A 20,751-nucleotide genomic window follows, 5' to 3' on the forward strand; every position below is an offset into this window, starting at 1 on the left:
AGATAACTGAGATTTTTTGGATACGATCAGAGCGGTAGATAAAACTATGGCTCTGGATACGATGTAACAGCTTGGCAGACAGCCCGATTGCAACGCTCTTGCCGTCAGGTGGGACCAGGACCAGACGCATTTCAGCCTTTGTATCGTTGTGTAGGACAACTTGGTTGAACTTGAACATATTGAAGACTGCCCCAAGTCGCTGAAGTAATGAAGTAAGCTGCAAAAAGAAAATCACTGACTGGAAGGCTATTTCCAAAAACAGTTTGATTTGGATGTGAACAATTTCCTAAAATACAGGCCCGTTCATAACGTTTTCCTTACAAAAAAAACAACAGTCCTGAACATTAAACATTTCCTATGCTCGTTCAAATGGAACACCTAGATATTTGATCTTGGACTGACCCATGTCAAGTCACACCTGACCCTATGTTTTACAGTCTATCTATGGTCACACCAAGTAGTAAATCACCACCAGTATTTAGAAAGTACATCAGCCGACTGCATGCCTTTTTTGAAAGAGGAAGAGGAATTTGTGACAGTATTTTAAACTTTTACTTCTGGCAACATATCTGGTTAAGCAAAGCAAAAGAACATTAAATAGCTTGCCAACTAGGCTGTTCCTAATCTAACATTGAACAAAATCCTTTCAGCATTGACCTTCTGCTGCTTAGTGTTAAGTGAAACAAACCGATATATTGTCTAATCTAATTTAACCAGCCTAGTTGACCTGGATATAATGTCAAATCTTTGGCAACTAGACTTAAGACAATTCTGTGGGCAACCACTGCCTACGGTGGATGACCTTGCACACAAACTTGACAATAAAGTGAGAGAGACAGTTTAACATAGACAAGTTCATTCATAGTTAGGGTGGTATGTGCTCCGTTAATTTCATCAGACAGTTATGGACTAAACATTTGCACTCATTGAATGTTTGAAGGAATTTTTGAATGTTATCAACAAATATGTTCTTTGTTTGAAAGTGAAATCACTAGATAAGGAAAATAAAAAACTGTCAACATTCAGTCCATTATAATCCCATAGCCTTCAGTCCTGTACAACACAGTCATCAAATAACAGTTTGTTTATTTTAAATAATAATACTAAAACAAACAAAAAACACTTAAAGTAAAAATGTGTCACAAGACAACATAAATGTGAAATACTGCAATGGAATTTCTCAAACATATCCCCACATATTTTCTCAAAGGGCACAAAGATCATGGGTATTGGTACTCCAAGTCATAATCTTCATAAGGAAATCGTTTCAGATGTGTCACACAGTCTGGGGGGAAAAATGGAAAATTGGACCATATGTTATCAACCAAGAATCTTTTTTGCATCTCTTACACATTGAGACCATTTTGTTCACCTGGCAGAAAACCATAATGTCATAATTTTTCATATGACTGACCATCAAAGAGGTCAACGTTTCATTACAAACCTACCAACCATAAACAGTCCAACAAAAGTCAGACAAATTATGCGATATTATCCTCATAAATGACCTGAAATTATGACACTTCAAAAAGAGGGGTCATAAAGTAACTGAAAAGTACAAGAGGAAGACCACATGACGCCGGTTCGATAATACTGATCGTGAATGATTACTCACCCAATATCCACTGCTCCGACAGACAGCGTGTCCCCTCGGGTTTCCTGCCCCTGTATTCCCCTATACAGATTCCGGCTTGTCTGACGGTGCGGCAGACAGCTCCTCCACAGAGCCTTATGAGCTCCTCCAGACTGTGAGTGGGTGGCTGAGACAGGGGGGACACAAACATCAGTGGAAGGCCCTGGAACAGGTCTTGTTGGTGCTCCCCAGCGGAGAGGTGCTGCTGGAGGCGGCAGATCTGAGGAGAGACGGGAAACAGGAAAGTCTTCCATTAATGAGGAAAGGTGCCATCTAGAATGCAGAGTCTCCCTGGAAACACATGACAAAACATTCTTTTCACTCAAGTGTGAACACTTTTTGAGATAAAATAAAAAGAAAATACTAAGGTGAACGGGCTGTTTGTAGAATTTTCTTCTAACAAAACCTTTTCCAGTCTAGTAGCACAGTTATACGGTTTCCTGGTCTAGTGCACAGTCAAAAACGACACTTGTTGAGAGAGAACTGACAGGAATTTGTGGCAAATCATTAGCATGTTAAAGCCAAAAGGGCAGTGATGGGGCCTAACTTTGGGCTACATGTAAGTGACTTGATGAAGGTAAACATATGACTAAATTCTGGACAACACTTGAACAACAGATAAAATTAATTTGCATTTTGTTTATTACATTTCTTAGCCAGTTTTAATAAAATAATTCCCTGTAGTTATCTTATTTGGCAAGGAGAGGGCAGAAAAGTCTCTGTAATTCAGTCACATGTACATTGTGAAAAATCAACACATTAAATTGAATGTGTTCAGTCATTCAGACTTCTTCATTCCATGTGGTTAATGAGGTTAAATTGAGATATATACTAAATTTGAAGTGGTTACATTTATGAAACTGTAAATCACTTTAAGAAGTAGGTGTTTGCAGTAGTCTAGCATTATTATGCAACTGATTGAAACCACATACATTATTGAAAAAAGAGCTTGTAAATGAAACCCCTCTATAAAAATGCAACAGGATAGAAATTAAATTATGTTGAACATATAACTCTGGCCAATACAAAAGCGTGCATAAGGGGAGCTTAAATAAGTAGCCATGATATTGCATGTGTATTGCAATTCTTGTTGAATAATGAAAGCATGTTCTGGGATCCTATAGAATGTAGTGGAAGTGGAGGAAAGCTCAAATAAGTTGACCACAAAGAAATTAAATGAACCAAACAACTTCTCTTCTTATCCACTAACATTGAGGTAGTCAAACAAAATCGATCATCAAACATCAAAGTGAGTTAATTAATTAAAAATGTCAATACTACTATTTTCATAGACATTCAATGATGGGAGCTCAACTGAGCTGGAAACCTGGGCATGACTATATCCCCTGCCAACAACGACTTGCAAAGCACATGGTTTTTAACGTTGCTAAGAGTGATACATCAAAGGTTACACACAAAGGCATTGTATGTGCCTCGGTGGAGTTCCTTGAACTGGCCTGTCAATTCCCTTTGCCTGAAAGCTTTGAATAGTGCTAATGCCAACAGCCTGCCTTGCAGCACACTCATTATAGGGCCCGTTGAGTAGAGATCTGAGCTGCAGGGGGATTTTTAGGGGGAAGCGGTTCTCTGCCTGTTGTGGGTCAGTGGCAGAGCTGAATAAGACAATCTGTAGTTTTTTGAAAACCGGGCCCAGGCACAGAGGCTTGCAGGGTGGACCCATAGTGGAGAGATATGCTATCTGGTTTTGGAATCAGGTTTTTTAAGGGTGTTGAAGGGATTACACTATGGTAGTTCAGTATGTATGAAGTGGAATGTTAAAGGAATAGTTCGGTGTTTTACACTTTAAGCCCGTTTTCTGTATTGCCTAGCATGAAAACGAGCGTTTGACACAGAAATCTCGACGATTGAGCCTGTTTGTGGAATTTGGCAGCTTTAGAATGGAGCTCTGTATGGCTTTAACATTGCTCGCTTTGTGCATGGACTATTCTGTATTTCGCTGCTAAACTTGATCGTTGAAGACCAGTAACCACTCGGTGAGCAGCACATTTTTAAAAACGAATGTTTAGGGGTGTTTTAAGGACAGATAGTCCATGGACAAAGCGAGCAATGTTAAAGCCATACAGAGCTCCATTCTAAAGCTGACAAATTCTACAAACAGGCTCAATCGTCGAGATTTCGGTGTCAAACACTCGTTTTCATGCTATAGGCAATACAGAAAATGGGCTTAAAGTGTAAAATACCGAACTATTCCTTTAAGTACAATAAATGTACAACAGTCAATGCCAAGACTTCAGGGAAAGGACACCTTCATTCAGATTTTCTGACAAAATAAGAGCTTTCATGTGTTAATGCTTTACAACTAATACAACAAGCATGTAAAACACCCTGAGTTATGCATCAAAGGTTAAGTAACTGCTCTTGAATATTAAAATAAAAGTAAAATACATATATAAAAGTTCTCTTAAAATAACATACCTCCCTAGGTTGTTTTAATTGTACTGAGGCTTAATCAGTGTTAATGAGTATTAAGGTCAGACATCACCAGGTGCCAAAGTTCTTAGCAGAGAGACTGTGGCCTTACTTAAACGTGACTGCATAGCGATGCGCTTACAACACTAATACCACAGTTTCTCCGCAAACCAACAAACAATTATTTGTGAGGTCACAGTAACAGTGTAATAACACAGACTAGTTTATTACTGCTTGTCATAACTGACATAGCTTATGCAGGGGGATATGAAATACCTTCTGTGAATAATCCCTGTTCCAATATACTTTCTTAATGAACTGAAACTATATCTGGACAGTAACGCACCATACCAGGGCTGTCCAAATGCACATAAAAAAGGCAGGTTAAATGTTCTAATGTTCATTCAATCAAGCATGTGGTTGACCTGCCAGAGGAAACATAGATGACAATCCATCTCAGGGAATCAAAAGCACAAGGAATTTGCACGTAAATTCAGTCAAAAAATAGGTCATGGTGTCACTTCCTTCTTCCTCATGGTGTGACTTCCCCTTGACATGAAACACACGGCACAAACACCACTTCCGAAGCATCCTAAACAGCGCGTGATTCAGGCCCAGACACCTGAGTCCGGGGCTTGTTTTCTCTTTTGAAATTACTATCCTTCCTCTGTGGTCATGAGTTTCTAACAGTGTATTTCCTCCGGCATTGTTACATCAATCCACTTCCGAATCGCTGCACCTCATATTCCACGTTCCTTTGTACTGTACACATGTACGCAAGCATGTGTCGCCCACACACACACACACACACACACATCCTTGCTCCAGGCTAATGCAATTGAACTTACTGAACTAAAGTGTTATAATGCTCCTCATGAATGACTAAATCAGATGTGCTCAGTTAATCAGGAGGACCCCTCAGTTCACTCCGTTATGTAGAGCAGGGTGAGGTGGAAAAGATGCAGAATGGGGGAACTATTGGGGGGAGCAACAGTGACAGGCCCTTGAGTAAAGAATGTACCCTCAATGATCACTCACATCACTTTACAACAAAGTCTTCAATAGGACAGGGCGTCAAATCTAGACCCAAAAGATCTGCGTATGTACCTGTAAACATTAAACAAAAGGCCTTGACACTCAACACTTTGAAATGTGAGCTCAGGTGCTCGCAGAAATGACGAATCTGCAGAGCAAAAGAAACATCTCAGGGGACTGAGACAAAACATCCTCTTAACGGATTGATTTCCTGCTCAGAGCACCTGCATTTTCCCCCCTCTGTGATAGTGATGTCATCTTAATTAAGATACTGTCATTTTTTAAAAATATGACTGCACTTTACAATGGCCCCTTGCGTCTATTCCGGTATGACCAAAGTTGACAATCCGGTCCGGAATGACCAAAATTTTCCCGTTAAATAAAAATATTGCTGGTAAAACACTAGTAAATGTTTTAGTTTTCAAATGTGTTTGACAACTTCAATTAAAAAAAGATGACTTAATTACACAGAAATAAGTAAATCACTCACTCTTAGTTGCAAGTTAGATGGCTAAGTTTCCCTAGTAAGTTTAAAACATTTTCATGGTTTTACTCAGTATCAGAGATGAGATTTACCAGAAGCTAAATGATCTAAAAGTGATTTCAGTTGGCAGCCACAAGGGTTAAGTTCAGCGCAAATGTTTAGGAACTTAGACCCATAATGGACCTCTGAACAGGAGCCAAGGGAAAAGATATCTAGCCATGAAATGAACAGCATGTCTGCCTAGAATACTCTTCGCAGCATTTATGGCTGTTTCTCCACGCTGTCGAGGCCAAAGCACCAACTCTCTCCCATGCTCTCAACATAAAAGGGCCACATCTGGAAGACAAATGAGGTGCTGATGCGTTCTGCTCAATATAGGGGGAAGATTTACTGCTTCTGCATCCCATACCTAAAGGGGAAAACTATGAATTAAAAATGTCACTTGGTGTCATCTAGTTTTGTCATCTACTTCAAGCATGAATACTTACCAAAAATGTATCCAAAACACCCACCTATCTACCTGTATTCATCTATATTATCTTTTCATTGCTGAAGAAAATGTGTATGACAGGAAGATACAGGTGGAACAATGGCGTTCGCAGTGATATACAGTAACATGTCCACACCATTGCATTTTTTTCGTTGTCACAGACTCTCTCTCTCTCTCTCTCTCGCTCTGTCCCTTCTTTTTTCCTTTCCTTTTTTCTTTTTGTTGTTTTGCTGTGTTGAGTCGGTGTGACAGCCAGCGAGACAGGATGTAGGGAACACAACCCTGACCTGAGACACATCCTCTCAAATCAAAGGTAGGAAAGACGAGAAAACAACCTAGTCTGGCGACAGTTCGGGGCAGTCTGCTGACGAAAATCTACCGCAACTCATCAAACTGCAATGCGATGGCATTTCGAGCATCACCAGTTCATTCCTATGTCAGGACCTCCTTGACCCCAACTGCCCTGCGTTAGTGACTGGCTCTCAAGATGGCAGCCAGAATCGAGGGGTATGCATTACCATCAGGATGCATGAGATTCAAGACATAACAATCAACAACTACAAAACACAATCAACAACTCCTTCCCTAAAGGAAAAAGCAAGCAGAGAAGCACAGCTGATGACAGACAACTATGTGAACTCAAGATGTGGCTATTTTAAGCCTTTGTATTAATGCAGCCCTAAAATACTATTAAGATGACAAGGACTAGGCCTTATAAATGACTCTTAACATCTATGCCAAGATACTGGTCCGCTTCTGTAAACAGACGGTTTTCAAGCCCTTCTCCAATAACAAGACCCAGATAGAGAGTTTGAGAACAGGAAATAGGGCCTAATGCTTCTTGAGAACTACCAAAGAGCTGCACATAGTATGAGTGACAACTTGAATATCCTCCTCCACTCATTACTCTCCAGTCTTAGAAAGAGCTTAAAGCATTCGGCGACTACAGAGGGAGGACAATACTGTCCATGGGTCGACACAGCCTGGGCAGAAGTTTTATTCAAGTGAGCACAGCTGCTTCCTGAAAGGCCTCCCGGACCATCTTTCTTTAAAAGGAATCCAAAACACAAATACAGCCATTATGGTTTCTCCCCGTCTTCCTCCGTGACCTGCCCTCTAAGTCCTTCACTCAAGCAGAGGCAGTGTTGAGGAGCATGCAGCGGGAAGTGTTTAATTAGCGACTGTGCTCCCCACTCACCCACACACATGAGCTTTCTCACACACACACTCACTCATTCAGATATTCATTCACAGAAACACACACACACAAACTCAGAGATTCACTCACACACAGTCACTCATTCAGAGATTCACCCACATAAACAGAAATTCTTCACCCACTCTTAAGTCCTTTACTTGCTAACACACACACACACTCAGTAACTCTTTCAGAGATTCAGCCATATACACACACAGGGACCTCCACTTGCTGATACATCATCCACATTGCTTGATGCCACTCTAAACTTGCTCATACCCTCTCTCTCTCCCTCTGGACACAGCCCTCCCATACTGCTGCTGTAGGAGCCGCTGTCTCTCTCTCCCTCTCTCTCTCTCGTCTCTTTCTCTCGCTCTCCCAATTGCCACTGGTGTGGGAGGGGCCCCCGCCTCCACTCCCTCAACCCGGCCGGATCACAGGACCGCTGCAGCTCAACTGGAAGTGCTGGGAGCATGAGGAGTGAGAGAGGACAGGAGCGTACACACACAGCGTGTCTAGCACTGCAGGGAACCAGCCGGAATCACACTCTCTCTGTCTCTACTACTACTACTACTACTACTACTACACCCACCCCAGAGGTGTCCCCTCCTCCTTTTGCATCTGAGGACCGTATAAATCAACCTGTGGGACAGTGAGAAGAGGACTCTGAGACTCTCAACTTTGGGAAATAGCCAAGGGAAAAGGAGCATCACATCTCCCTTTGGGTGTGTGTGTGTTTCTGTGTGTAAAGGACTTAGGCATTTGCGACAGAACAAAATCAGACCTCAAGTACATATTTCTAGTGTGTGTTCTTTGATTGTGAATATCTCATGAGAAAATGCTCAATGCTGTGGGTGCAGTCATCTTGGGTTACTGCCTGACCCTGGGAATGGGCTACAGGACGACTTCGGATCCCAGTGGCAAGAGGCAGTTTCAGATCCAGAACGGGCCATGCAGCTACACGTTCCTGCTACCGGAACAGGACAACTGCCGGACAGCCGCTGGGGATGCAGAGACCAACCTGGTCCCGAATGATGACCCAGAGGAATATGAGGCCATCCAGAGGCTGGAACAACTGGAGGGCATTATGGAGAACAACACCCAGAGGCTTCTCATGGTAAGTGAAGTCCTTTCAGTCAGTCTCTACAGACTAGAGATCCGCGGATAGCGGTTACAGCCGCGGATCGGGCGGATGACCTTACGAAAAATAATATTTTAATTAGATTCGGGCGGGTGGCGGTTGAACCGATCAAATGAAAAAATATATAAGCTACATTGTTAAATACTGTTACTTACATCCGATAAAAACATGCACACTTTTCTCATCAGGCAGTAATTTGGTCTAGTTGTGTCTATGCAGTGCATGCTGCTTTGTTTACTATCAGAGATGGCAACGCCGCCAGTGAATGTGCGTGACAAACTCAAAGGTAACAACAAGTTTAAATTAAGTTGCCTATGGTAGCCTATGTTTTCGTCTGCAGTGTGCAATAAGAAAGAAGAAGTTTATAACTTGTATGTAAGGAAGGCCTGCTGATATGGATTGCACTGTCTGCCTGGAAAAGACGTGCACTCGTGCAATCAAAATTAACGGGAGTCTTCAGAACAGGCTCGTCCTAGTCGTCACCCTGACAAGCTGCATAGAGTTAATTGGCCTGTAATGCGAATGGCTTGTTGTTATTCTATTCGGACTTTCTTTCTTTTTGTATAAAGAATAAAGTGTAATTGCCATTAATAAGACTAAATAGCTGCATCTTTCTAGAACAAGAGCTTTCTCGCGTCGCATCAGCGTCTTGGATCACCCAGACCTTTAAACAAATAGCGGATGGCGGGCGGGTGCGGTTCTGAAAAAAACATTAAAAAACGTAGGTGCGGATGGATGGCGGACGGATGATGAGTTGTATGATGCGGTTTCGGATAGAATAGTCCATCCGCGCATCTCTACTACAGACCCATGTCTTTCAGAGAAGCGTGGGTGAAGAGAGGTGAAGTGGGGTCTCAGTGGGCAATGATATTGTTGCCAAAACTTGTCTCTCCACATTTGGAGAGGATGCTACATGTAAAATCAGTTGCAACCACTGTTTTAACGTAGAATGATTATCCACCTGTAGATCACCAAGTGCCTTAAACAAGGTTTGATATAGCAGTGTTATTTACTGTAAGCAGCACTCCAACTGAACGGATACGATTCTGTGTCTTGGATACCAAATGGCTTTTGCAGTAGGCACTTGAATGTGTGGGGGGGCACAGAGATGTGACAATAACAAGCTGACAATGACCAGTTGCCACACCACCAGTGACTCAGGGCCAACAAAGTTTCCAATCGAGTGCCAAAAAATGGTGTTGTGCATTCAGCCCTTTTCTCCCTGCACCATGGAAGCGTAAGCAGTGTGAAAACATGGCAGTATCACTCCTCGAGTCCTCCCCATTCTTCAGCGTTGAGTGTGATTAATGAATAGGGTTACAGAGGTCTGACAGTCACATAGAGATCATATGGGCCCTTCCTTTGAGCCATCCTGATTTCCTGACAGATCCAAGAAAGCTCTTATGCCAGCGCCTGTTCACCCAGACCCCGAACAGTGAGCTTTTTTTTATGTCCAATAAGACTTTTTATATAACAAAGGACTGAGGACTAAATGACTGCATGAAAGTTCTTTCTTCCTTGTTTTGTTAAAAGATGGCTGGATTAGGTTACCCGAATTAAATGAAATTGGATAGAGAAGGGAAATCCCCACCGACGATCTGTTTGAATTCAAAACAAATAGTGCCAATAGATGATGAGATTTGGATCAGATTTAAAACCACCATAGTGATTGACCGCTTGCTTCACTGGTGACAGTAAATGCCCTTCAACTTCAATCACATTTCATCTGCAATTTGCAGATGACACATGATTGCACATGATTTGACAAGGATTCTAGTACAGGATCTTAGAATTACTCCTCTACCACAAGAGATGAGATGTAAGCTCTGTTTAATTGTTGATATCGAAGCACCCTTTTTTTGGTTCATTTGACTTTGATGGGATAGCGGCCAGAGAGGAAATACTCCTGTGCATCAATATCAATATCCCTCAAATTCAAAAATGTATGCATGTTGACTAAAATATAACGCGCTAATTTGCAAAAGCATCTCCGAAATGTATGAATAGATACTCTGGGAGATATTTTGGGACAACTAGCAGGTGCTAATTCATATCGCACACTTGATCATACAGACCAGCATGTGGTGTCATGAGTTCAATGGGGACTCCGAGTGGCATGCTCTTCCTCTGACCTGCCTGTTCTGTATTACTGAAATTCAATGCATTAAAAAAGTGGCCATCAGCTGACAGATGTTTTTTACAAAAAACAAAAAAACTCCCACCCTAAATCTTTTAACTGTTAGCGTATTCGATTTAGAAATAGCTGCTTGGGGGTGGTTGTGTGGTCACTGAGGGGAGGGGGGGGGGGCACACTTTGTTGTCGTGCCAGTGTACGGCAATGTGTCAGTTTGCTGTCACGCGTTCGTGTAAACGGAGTGAACAAACAGCCCTTCCTCTAGGAGTCCTCCAGTGAGCCGGAGTGAAGTAAACAACTGATTAGATCATTAGCCATCAATGGAACGTCCTGCTCGCAGTTCCGATGGCACACTTTCCTCCCTCCACGTGCGTCTGTGCTCCTCCGCACAAGACAAGGTGGAAGTGTAGAGAGGAAGACAAACAAAATCAGCACTGATTGCAGCCGAAGGGGTTTCTGATCACTATTTGGAGGGTATACAGTACACTCCACATACTTGTGGTGTGCATCACTCCATGTCAGTCAGCCCCCTCAAAGTAGAAGGGCATTCGGAGGAAGGTGGTGGTATTTTTCCTCATTCTCAAAATGTTTTTATAGAGGATGCAACTCAGCAGTCATCATTTCCATCCTGTTTGTTAAGGCCGCTTTGCCCGCCAGTCAGGAACTCAAGGCTCAGGAGAGAACATAATAATGGGATGTTGGTAGTTTTGTCTCGACACCAATACCGTAATTTACCGACTATTAACAGAGGTTTATACACGGACTTTGCAAAATTTCTTCAGCGTTGAGGTTAATACTTTGGGGCGGGCTATACATGGGGATGGATGCATGTGTTTTCTTCATCCTTCTTTATGATTAAAACACGATCTGATTCTGATCCATTGGGCAACTTAGTTAATACACGGGTGCGGTTAATACGTGGCTATTTATATGATTACCTGCAACTACTGTTTCAAATAAGACCCTAATCTCCATCTGGAGTGCTCAATGTATAGCAGTTACAACCTTACAACAAGTCTCTCATGCTGCTATATTCAGATGACATAAAACTAAAGGCATTTCTGCTATGGCAAGAAATGTGGATGTCTAATTCTCTACAGAAACATAGTTGCAACTCCCCACAATATTCAAAGTCAACTACCACCAGTGTTGTTTACAACAAAACGCATCTTCAAAATACCAAGCACCTGCATTTCAGAGAGAAATCTGTTAGTTTACAATAAAATGAAATTATAATAACAGATTTGATCCTGAGAAATGAGTCTGGAGTCCAAAGGTTAGTATTTGCACAGATGCTGGTAAATAGAAATCTAGGCTGAGTGTGCTATCAATCTATTTAATGAAAGGCATATGGATAGAACTCTAGGACAGTACTTTGTTTGTTGGGTCAATAAATATAGGCTTTTGAAACAACGAGCAAGACAAAAATTATGTTGTGTTTCGATAAGGACAGGACAAATATAATGTTGTTTGGGTAACACAATGTTGAAAAACAAATGTACAGCAAACCTAAAGGACTAGATATAGAAGTGCACCAGCTTTGCTATATCAAATCACACACCAAGTAACCACTCACACAATGCCAAAATACACTGTATGTCCTTGAATTTGCTTAAGGGTTGAGTGTATCCGCAGTCATCCTATTACCCATGGGACTAATTCCGATTGCTGCGTAGTCTTAAAAGGTGTATTAGTGCGTACTTCTATTCCCACAGGAAGCACTGGGTTGCTTTTGTGTATGTAAAGCTTGTCACTAGATTCCTAAAATAGACACATTGCTATTGCCTTTTCAATTTCATGAACAAAATCTTCGCTGAGAACAAATGTGATGCCATTCCTACTGCTACTTGTTTAACTCACACACAATCCCATTGTGTCTACCTCAGTTGGAGAACTACATCCAGGACAGCATGAAACACGAGATTGCCCAGATACAACAGCATGCTGTGCAAAACCACACAGCAGCCATCATTGAGATTGGGACAAACCTGCTCAGTCAAACGGTGGAACAGACGCTAAAGCTGACGAATGTTGAGGCCCGGGTAAGCTCCCACCGTGACTTCACACTGTTCACAGAACACCCTCATTACACTTGTTCCACTGTGTAGCTGATGTTTTACATGTTGTACAAAAGCACAACAGACATGCTGTCTTTCCTGAAGTGAATCAAAATGTTGCCATGTTAGAGTCCCCCAAAACACTCCATGAACAAACAAAGCCGCAATACTATTCGAGTCGGGGCATAGGTCACTGACCTGTTCAAACACATTACGCACCATTTCCTGTTATTAACATTATCGTATTCCCACAGTGCGGCCGTATCAATTTGTCACAACAACGAAAAAAAAAAAAAAACCCTGCCCACTCCAACCCATCAACATTTCTCCCAGTCGAGCACACGTTTCTACACTGGATGTAAACATTTTGGTCACACATTTTTGCTGAGTCTAGTTCCTCATATTGGAACGTGGAACGGAGACAAGAGAGGAGGTGGTGGTGCGTGTGTGTGGCGGGGGGTGCTGTCCCTTGACCTGAGTGTTCAATAACTCTCTCCGCATGTGAAGTCCCCCCTACTCGTTCACAGTAGCCCCCCGACATCCCCTGTCCCTTTCCATCAAAATTTCCTTTATTCGAGTTTGATTGTTCTGTTTTTTCCTGTAATGAAAACAGGTTTTTCCACTCATTCAGGGATACAGCTCTGGCTGCGCTCTTTGCTATATGGTAGCTGCTTAGAGGAAAGGCATTTCATAGTGCATCAGTCAGAACATAAAGGCATATATTTGACAAGGTCAACATCCCTCTTCTTCTTTTAATGTAAATAATATCGTTGCTAAGGCCACTGACTATACACACAATGAAAACAATCCAACTAAAAATGTATTTGATGAAAAAACAGGACCATGTGCAATTTGGTTTTAAGTGTAGCTGATCCAAAAGGATTGCAGTGAACTGTGGAATTGTTTGCAAAACAGATTATACTAGAAAATACAAGCCAATGTCAGAAGTCTTTATATAATGCCGACTTGTCTTATTTTCATAAGCAAGCAACAACCAATACTTCATTTAATCATACCCAATCCCAAATTGAGAAATTACCTTCAAGGCAGTCTCTGATTCAGCGTTAGTACAAGTACATGTAGAAAAACAAGGCCAAATCCCTAAAGATCACATAGTCTTCATTATGTAAGGTTGGGTGCTTGGTCAATGCCAAAAATGTGTCATTTGAAAACATGTTTACCAATCTACATCTTTAAAAGGCTTGTTGGAATTAAAGCTAAATCTAATCTTACATATTTTCTGTGGGAAAAAAAACAACTTTTTTCATCTTTAGGTTATAAATCAAACGACTCGACTTCAACTTCAACTTCACGAGAACTCTCTATCAACCAACAAACTGGAAAAACAACTCATCCTCCAAACAAACGAAGTAAGCAAGCTGAACGAAAAGAACAGGTAAGACATCTTCCATTCTGTTTAGTGTTCATTCTGCCGTCCCAAAACTTGAGCCTTTAGAGTTGTTGTTTCAGAATAATCACAGCCACGCAGTTATAGCTTGATAAAATCTCAACTTTAAAGTGGTTTCCAAGGACTTCTGTTTGTCAACATGAAGTAGGGTGACTCGACTGATCCCAAACTCCCAAAGTTGCTCACTCACTGGCCTATAACCATCTAAACACATTTCTTTCTGCACTATAAAGATATTTATAAAATTGCCATGTAAGCATCATATTGACTCATATTACCATGACATGGATGGAAATAGGGTCTAAAATTGACAGTAATATGTACTTATTATTTAGACATAGACATTTAATATAAAGTGTAACATACATTCTTTTCCCTTTGCCCACACTGAATGCAAAAAGCACAATTCTTTTACACCACTGCTCAATGCCAACACTCTCCCTTGCAGCTTCCTGGAGAAGCGGGTGGAGGAGATGGAGGAGCAGCGGCTAGTGGAACTGAAGGGCCTGCGGGAGGAGAAGGAGCAGCTGAAGCAGCTGGTCCAGCGGCAGACCAGCGTCATTCAGCAGCTGGAGCAACAGCTAGTCCACGCCACCTCCAACAACTCCGCCCTGCAGCAGCAACAGCAGGAGCTACTGGACACAGTCAACAACATCATTGACTCCATCTCCACCTCCACCAGTGAGTTGTTGAGCCTTGCTGTGACAACTTAAAGTTGCAATGGACATTTATTTACACAGCAGCCATTTTTGACATGAAATACTGCCTATGGCAGGTATTTGCATTATTTAAGGTTCTGATTCTGCTACACTAAAATGGTTACTGTGAAAAAGGCCTATACTGTATACAAGACCTGCCAGGGAGGGTGCTGAGGAGAGACTTAGGTCCTAAACTCTTCACTCCTTTCCTTTCCTCCTTCTCTCTGCTCTGTTAAGCTCACCCCCCCATATTCTGCTGGGCATTCATGAAATATAAAAGACATGCTTTCTATTTGGCCATCACATATTTGGGCAACATGAAAAGCACCTGAACTCCACAGCTTTTGTTGATCACATAGAGGTTATATATGCCTTTATGTATACTGTGACTCCTGCAAATATCTTCAAAAGGCACATATCAGCAAGCGCCTATTCGTCTGCACATGTCTAAGCTATTATTGTCTTCTCTTTCCAGTGACTAGGTCTGCCATGATGCGAGATGCCCCGACAGTGTTTAGGGATTGTGCAGCAGTTTTTAAAGCCGGAAGCACAAAGAGTGGAGTCTATTCACTGAATCTCCCGAGCATGACACAGCCAATCAAGGTAGGAGAAACATTCATTCACACCGCACAAAGAACATTACAAAGAACTGGTTTAAAACAAGGGACAGAGACCCGTATAAAAACTTAACGACAGGTTGCTAGTCTCGCCTTCAATCGAGAGCTGACATAATGAAGGTGTAAAATGTCCATTTCCCAGTAGGGGTTTCCAATGCTTACAGATTAAGTAAGCGAAAAAACCTCATCTTTAGTTTGGTTTTGTGCATGCCTAGGCAAGGACAGCCATCTCCTTAGATACTTTTCAGGGAGAAGTTGTTAGACTCCAGTGCAATTCGCCACCCTCGTTGCAGACTGGGAAAAGTGGAAACGGTTAATTCATTAAAGATCCTGCTCTAAACTGGATGAACAGAGCATGGAGAAATGTGTAATTTAGACTGTGTGTTGAATGTCTTGTCCCTTAGGCCTATTGTGACATGGAAACAGAGGGAGGTGGATGGACAGTTCTGCAGCGAAGGTTCGATGGTCATGTTGACTTTCACCGTACGTGGAAAGAGTACAAAATGGTAAGCGCCTTGGCAAGACAGTTCACTCCATCTTATTGGAGCTGTGAAAATAACACCAGTCCTGTCTAGTTCTTGATAGCAAACTACACCATGATTTTGAAGACTTTTCGTCTTAACACAGCCTTAAAAAAAATGACTTGGTGGGGTCTTGTCATTTGTCTGTCTATGGATTTACTACACTTTTTTATCCACTCACTCACACTGCTGACATTTTGATGTTCAGCCCATCAAGGCAAAGGACATAATCCACCATGTAAAACAAAGACCATATAATTAATGTACTCTTTCTCTGTAAAGGGTTTTGGGGATGTCTCAGGAGAACACTGGCTGGGGAATGAGTTCACCTCTCAGATGACATCAGATCAGACATATGTCCTAAGAATTGAACTGCAGGACTGGGAGGGAAACTCCGGATATTCGCTATATGATGAATTTTCCCTTGCCGACGAATCACAAAATTACAGGTAAAGCACCTGCAGTTTACTTACACAAGCAACCAAACAACACCATGTAATTATTAAACTCTACAAAGAAGGGATAGTACCATAAAAATAGGCATACAAACAGGATAGAATGCATACAAAGAGGCTTTTATATCTATCATACGAGCACATGGCCATTAACCATGGCAAGAAAAACATAGCTGGAAAGAAAACCTAATAATCTAGACACGTCGTGCGCTTATGATTCCAAACCAAACATTCCAACATGTTGATATTTTGGAGATGATATTGCTCTGCTAGGTCCTGATATAACATATCACAATCTCTTTTTATGGCTGAATAACACAGATTGCAACTGCACATCATAAAATACCACCCTTTCCTATATCACTGCACGTTCCTAATGTTTCATTCTGCACTTCATAACTAATTAAATCCATAATTGAATTAATTCCATTTTAATTTCTTGTAAAACTGACCGATCGCTATTACCATGATTGAAAAAAAAAAAATAATTGTGAGAATACAATGGCTACTTAACCCTGGTTAACACAGGCATACAGAGCGCAACTGAGTGTTTAAAAAGACTTTCAGTGTGAACTTTCCTCCCTCACTTGGCACTTCTTTGCACATTGGCCTGTAACGTAAGAGGAAATGACCGCCATCCTCTCTGGTCTTTACAATGGCAGAACAAGAATGAGGGTGACACAATTCACCAAAATAAATCCATTTTCTAAGTCATCACAACGTGGAAGAATCAAGTTTCCATGCAAATGGTGTGCACATTTGCATTTGCACACCAGCTTCACGCTGCGTTCATGAGCAACTGGGAAGTGGGAGAATTCTAGAGTTTAGGGGGTGCACATCACACATGAAATGGGAACTTCCAAGTTTAAAGTCGGGGCTTTGGAAGAGCTCCCAGGAAAATGTTTTGACGTCACACAACAAAGTGAACGCTCTCACTTCGGAAGTGGGGAGTTTAGAAGTGGGAACCTTTGAAGTGGGAACCTTCCCACTTCCCAGCTTCATGAATGCACTATGTGCTCTGGTCTGTGTTCTGCAACAGCAATCATGGACATCCTCCACACACTGTGCCATAGCAGTTTTAGGGTGTGTTCCAAAATTCAATCTGACACGCTTTGGACACTCCGAGAGTGCGACACTCTGAATAAACACACAATAATTCAGAATTTACAAACGGTCAAGTGAGCTCGGAGTACTCAGAGTGACAATTTACGAATGCACCCTAAGTTAAGTGTGCTCTGGTCTGTGTTCTGCAACAGCAATCATGGACTTCCTCCTCACATTGTACTTGCCGCATTTCCAATTACACAGGATACACCTTAAGGGCTACAGTGGAAGTGCAGGCAAAATCAGTAGCCTTGGCCAGCCAGGAAGTGACTTCAGCGCAAAGGATGCGGACAACGACAAATGTGTGTGCAAGTGTTCACAGCTGACCTCAGGAGGTAAGAACAGGTTCATTTCAGTTATTGATCTACTGTATTCTCTGATGCTTTTTCCAAACAACTTTCCTCCATGATTAAAACATGGGGTGCAATTTTGTGTCATTAATCATCCCACTTAAGTGGAGTTTTTAGGGCTTTGACACACAAACCTAGTGAAGGCTGTTAGTTTTATTTCAACAGCTATATCTCCACATATATCCATGCCCGAAAGCAGCATTGTTAAAAAATCTGCCCAGTTATGTGGCTCTATGGTGGTGTCGCATGTAAAGGGGAAAAAAAGTCAGGTGACTGCAGACCCTAGTCCCCATCTCACAGTTAAACAAAATTCCAGCACGTCTTTTTGAAAATGTATATTAAATCAGTTCAGTAGTTTTTCAGTTGGGCAGAGAGGTTCTTCATGTGGCAGACTGTCAAAACTACTGTTGACATTCAGCCACCTATGCTCTTTGGAGGCCAATGAATATGTGAACCTCTGATGAAAGGGTTGAATCTGCCTTCTGGGGCTTTTCTTTCTAGCAATATTTAGTTGAAGAGAGACTATCTTCACAGGGACATTTTTTTTTTACAATAAATGTCTCTGGTGGCTACAATACCTTGAACTTTTGTAATATATACTTCGTTGTATGTAGACCCTCCACACTGGATCCATTTTTTTAGAACCTACTGAAAATCTTTTTCTCCCAAGTGTATATTTATAAATGACTGTAGCATGCTTGCCACATTTTGCCCTCAGAGTAGGACAACTTCAGCTTTCCTTAGCTCCCTCTCCCAAAAATTTTAACACAGCACTTGGCATTGCCCCCAGAAACTCACACAAGTTGAAAGGCGCCTTGCAATTTTTTTTTTTTTTTCTAGCTGGGTCAGGACTCTTGAGAAAAATTAGCTCAGAGTTAATCACTGATCAGCTCATTTGGGAATTTGGCCCCTGTGAGGCCTGACATTAATAGTCTGGGAACTCACATTTTTTCCCTCCTGCTCCTTGCTCGCAAAATCTAGAGTGCTAGTCCTCCTCTCTACCCTGAAATTCTCTGGCTTCTTTTCGTTCCTCTCTTCTTTTGTGGGTTGTTCTTAAGTTAGGGGTGTCACCCATGAAGGAATCCTTGTACCTATGGGAATTGTAGGGAACGACCTTTATTTGGGTTATGCTAATGCAGGAGGTTTTAGAGGGGGAAGAAAGAGGGAGGAGAAGGAGGAAGAGGAGGAGGAGGGTGATAAGAACCAGCTTTGCTCCATCGTGGCCACCCCAAACCCTTCTCCTTGAACACAGCACAGGCTGTGACTTTCCCATATGAATTCATCTCCTTATTTTGTCAGCATTATGCTAATGTGAAATATATCTTTGTGACACAAGGAAATGCCAAAGCTTGTGGATAGCCTGTCTAGACAAGCTGATATATTCTGTGGAAAACAAACAAAAAACGGCCTTATGACATTCACGTTTGAGGATCAGCCATGTGCCCTACTTGCAAACTCATTTTCTCTGTTTGCTCTGATAAATTCTAATTACATGTCCTTTGTTTGACAAATATAGGTTGGTGGTTTGACGCCTGCGGCCCCTCCAACCTCAATGGCATATACTACCAACAAGGCCAGAACACCAATCGCTTCAATGGAATCAAATGGTACTACTGGAAAGGTTCGGGATATTCACTGAAGGCCACAACAATGATGATCCGTCCTGCAGACTTCAAACAGGCTGCTCTTAAGTGAATCGTCAAGGAACTGGGGAACTGGGACTAGCACAGAAGCACATTTTCAACGAGTTCTTGAGAACGATCCAAGTGTTTGAAAGGAGGAAATGTGAATAACTTTTCAAAGAGAGAAGCTATAAAGAGAAATGCCAGGATATATGAATCATAGGCAACGAAAGCACTTGATGGACAGTTTTCTAGATTAAAGGAGTCATTTCTATCATTCCATTCCTTGATGAATTTACATTTACATTTGCATTCTGGCAGGGGCCATAGTGTCTTTGTGATTTAATGTGCCATGAAAAAAAAGCCAATTGATTCAAATTAGTCAAACTATGACAAAAAAGTATCATTACAAGACAAACACAGACACATTAGGTCAATGCTCATTATTTTGGAACCATTATATTTATTTCATTAGCGTACATTGTAAATATTTTGTTTTCCTGTGTTTTATGAGGTTTTACTGAAAAGAAACCATGGTACAGAGACGAAAACCTCAAGGAGATTGTAGTATAGATTTAAAATTGCACAGTGATCGATCATCAAGGCCCTTGGTCCTTGTTAACAACAAATGGCTTCTGCCCTTATGTATTGAACATATTAATTTAGCATGACACGTCTTGCTCGCACAATGTAACATACAAACCTTTTTTGTGAACTGTTTGCAACTAGTAAGCTATGGTTACAACACTGCTGCTGTTGATAGCTTTCATCAAATTGTGCACATGATCTTGCAAATAGAGCCAAGACATTCCAACAAGAACATTTCAAATTACACTATACATTTGGAGCTTTTGATAGAGCACATTGTTATGAAAGTAGCATGTTATCATCTGGTTCAAAAACAGCTTTCTTTCCTCTTCACTGACATATCTTTCTTCAAGTAGAGAACATTTTCAGTGACAGAACTTTTTTATGAGGTCACGTTTTTACAACATATAGAAGTAACTTATTTTTTATTTTTGGAATAAATGACCGTTACTGTTAACTTATTGTACCCCTTTCCTCCTCTCCTTAGTTTTTTGTTTTTTTTGTGTATTATTCCTTTTTTTTTTTACATTTGAAGTTACCGGAGATTGGATGAATCTTGTGTAATTGTACCATGATTTTGTCCATTTTTCATATGGAAACAGTTTACATACAATCTACAAAAAAATATTTTATTGTTACAATTTTTTAAAAAATATGTTTTGTCATATTATTTTGTCAAGAGACGTGTTGTAAACAAAACAAAACAAAGCAACAATAAACTATCCATCTATGATGGGTGACTTCTTTTGAGCCCCTTGTTTTAACTGCTGTCAGCTATTCTCAACC

The 20,751-nt window shown here is 41.3% G+C and overlaps 2 protein-coding genes across 4 annotated transcripts in view; one reads left to right on the forward strand and one right to left on the reverse strand.

Moving 5' to 3' along the window:
• Positions 1 to 1,069: 1,069 nt before the first annotated feature.
• Positions 1,070 to 20,751, reverse strand: part of mcph1 (microcephalin 1) — a 35,356-nt gene continuing 15,674 nt past the window's right edge. For all 3 annotated transcript variants that reach the window (XM_062518883.1, XM_062518885.1, XM_062518884.1), the window contains exons 14-15: positions 1,616 to 1,853; positions 1,070 to 1,285 (exon numbers count right to left, since the gene is read on the reverse strand). In XM_062518883.1, coding sequence (XP_062374867.1) covers positions 1,221 to 1,285; positions 1,616 to 1,853 — 303 coding nt within the window. In that variant the 3' untranslated portion in view covers positions 1,070 to 1,220. The remainder of the gene's footprint in view (positions 1,286 to 1,615; positions 1,854 to 20,751) is intronic.
• angpt2a (angiopoietin 2a) lies at positions 7,751 to 20,709 on the forward strand. The gene is made up of 9 exons (XM_062520009.1): positions 7,751 to 8,387; positions 12,432 to 12,587; positions 13,877 to 13,998; positions 14,459 to 14,691; positions 15,184 to 15,311; positions 15,730 to 15,831; positions 16,129 to 16,295; positions 17,610 to 17,740; positions 19,272 to 20,709. Exons 1-9 carry the CDS (start codon positions 8,109 to 8,111, stop codon positions 19,448 to 19,450), a joined length of 1,497 nt encoding a protein of 498 aa, XP_062375993.1. The 5' UTR covers positions 7,751 to 8,108; the 3' UTR covers positions 19,451 to 20,709.

Source organism: Sardina pilchardus, chromosome 18, assembly GCF_963854185.1.
Source record: "Sardina pilchardus chromosome 18, fSarPil1.1, whole genome shotgun sequence".
In the NCBI taxonomy this organism is placed as follows: Eukaryota; Metazoa; Chordata; class Actinopteri; order Clupeiformes; family Clupeidae; genus Sardina; species Sardina pilchardus.

Excerpts from the sequence above, each read along its gene's own strand:
- angpt2a (XM_062520009.1), top strand. The coding sequence starts at position 8,109 with ATGCTCAATGCTGTGGGTGCAGTCATCTTGGGTTACTGCCTGACCCTG. Across the intron at positions 8,388-12,431 it reads ACACCCAGAGGCTTCTCATG|TTGGAGAACTACATCCAGGA; the intron begins GTAAGTGAAGTC and ends TGTCTACCTCAG. Across the intron at positions 15,312-15,729 it reads GCATGACACAGCCAATCAAG|GCCTATTGTGACATGGAAAC; the intron begins GTAGGAGAAACA and ends CTTGTCCCTTAG.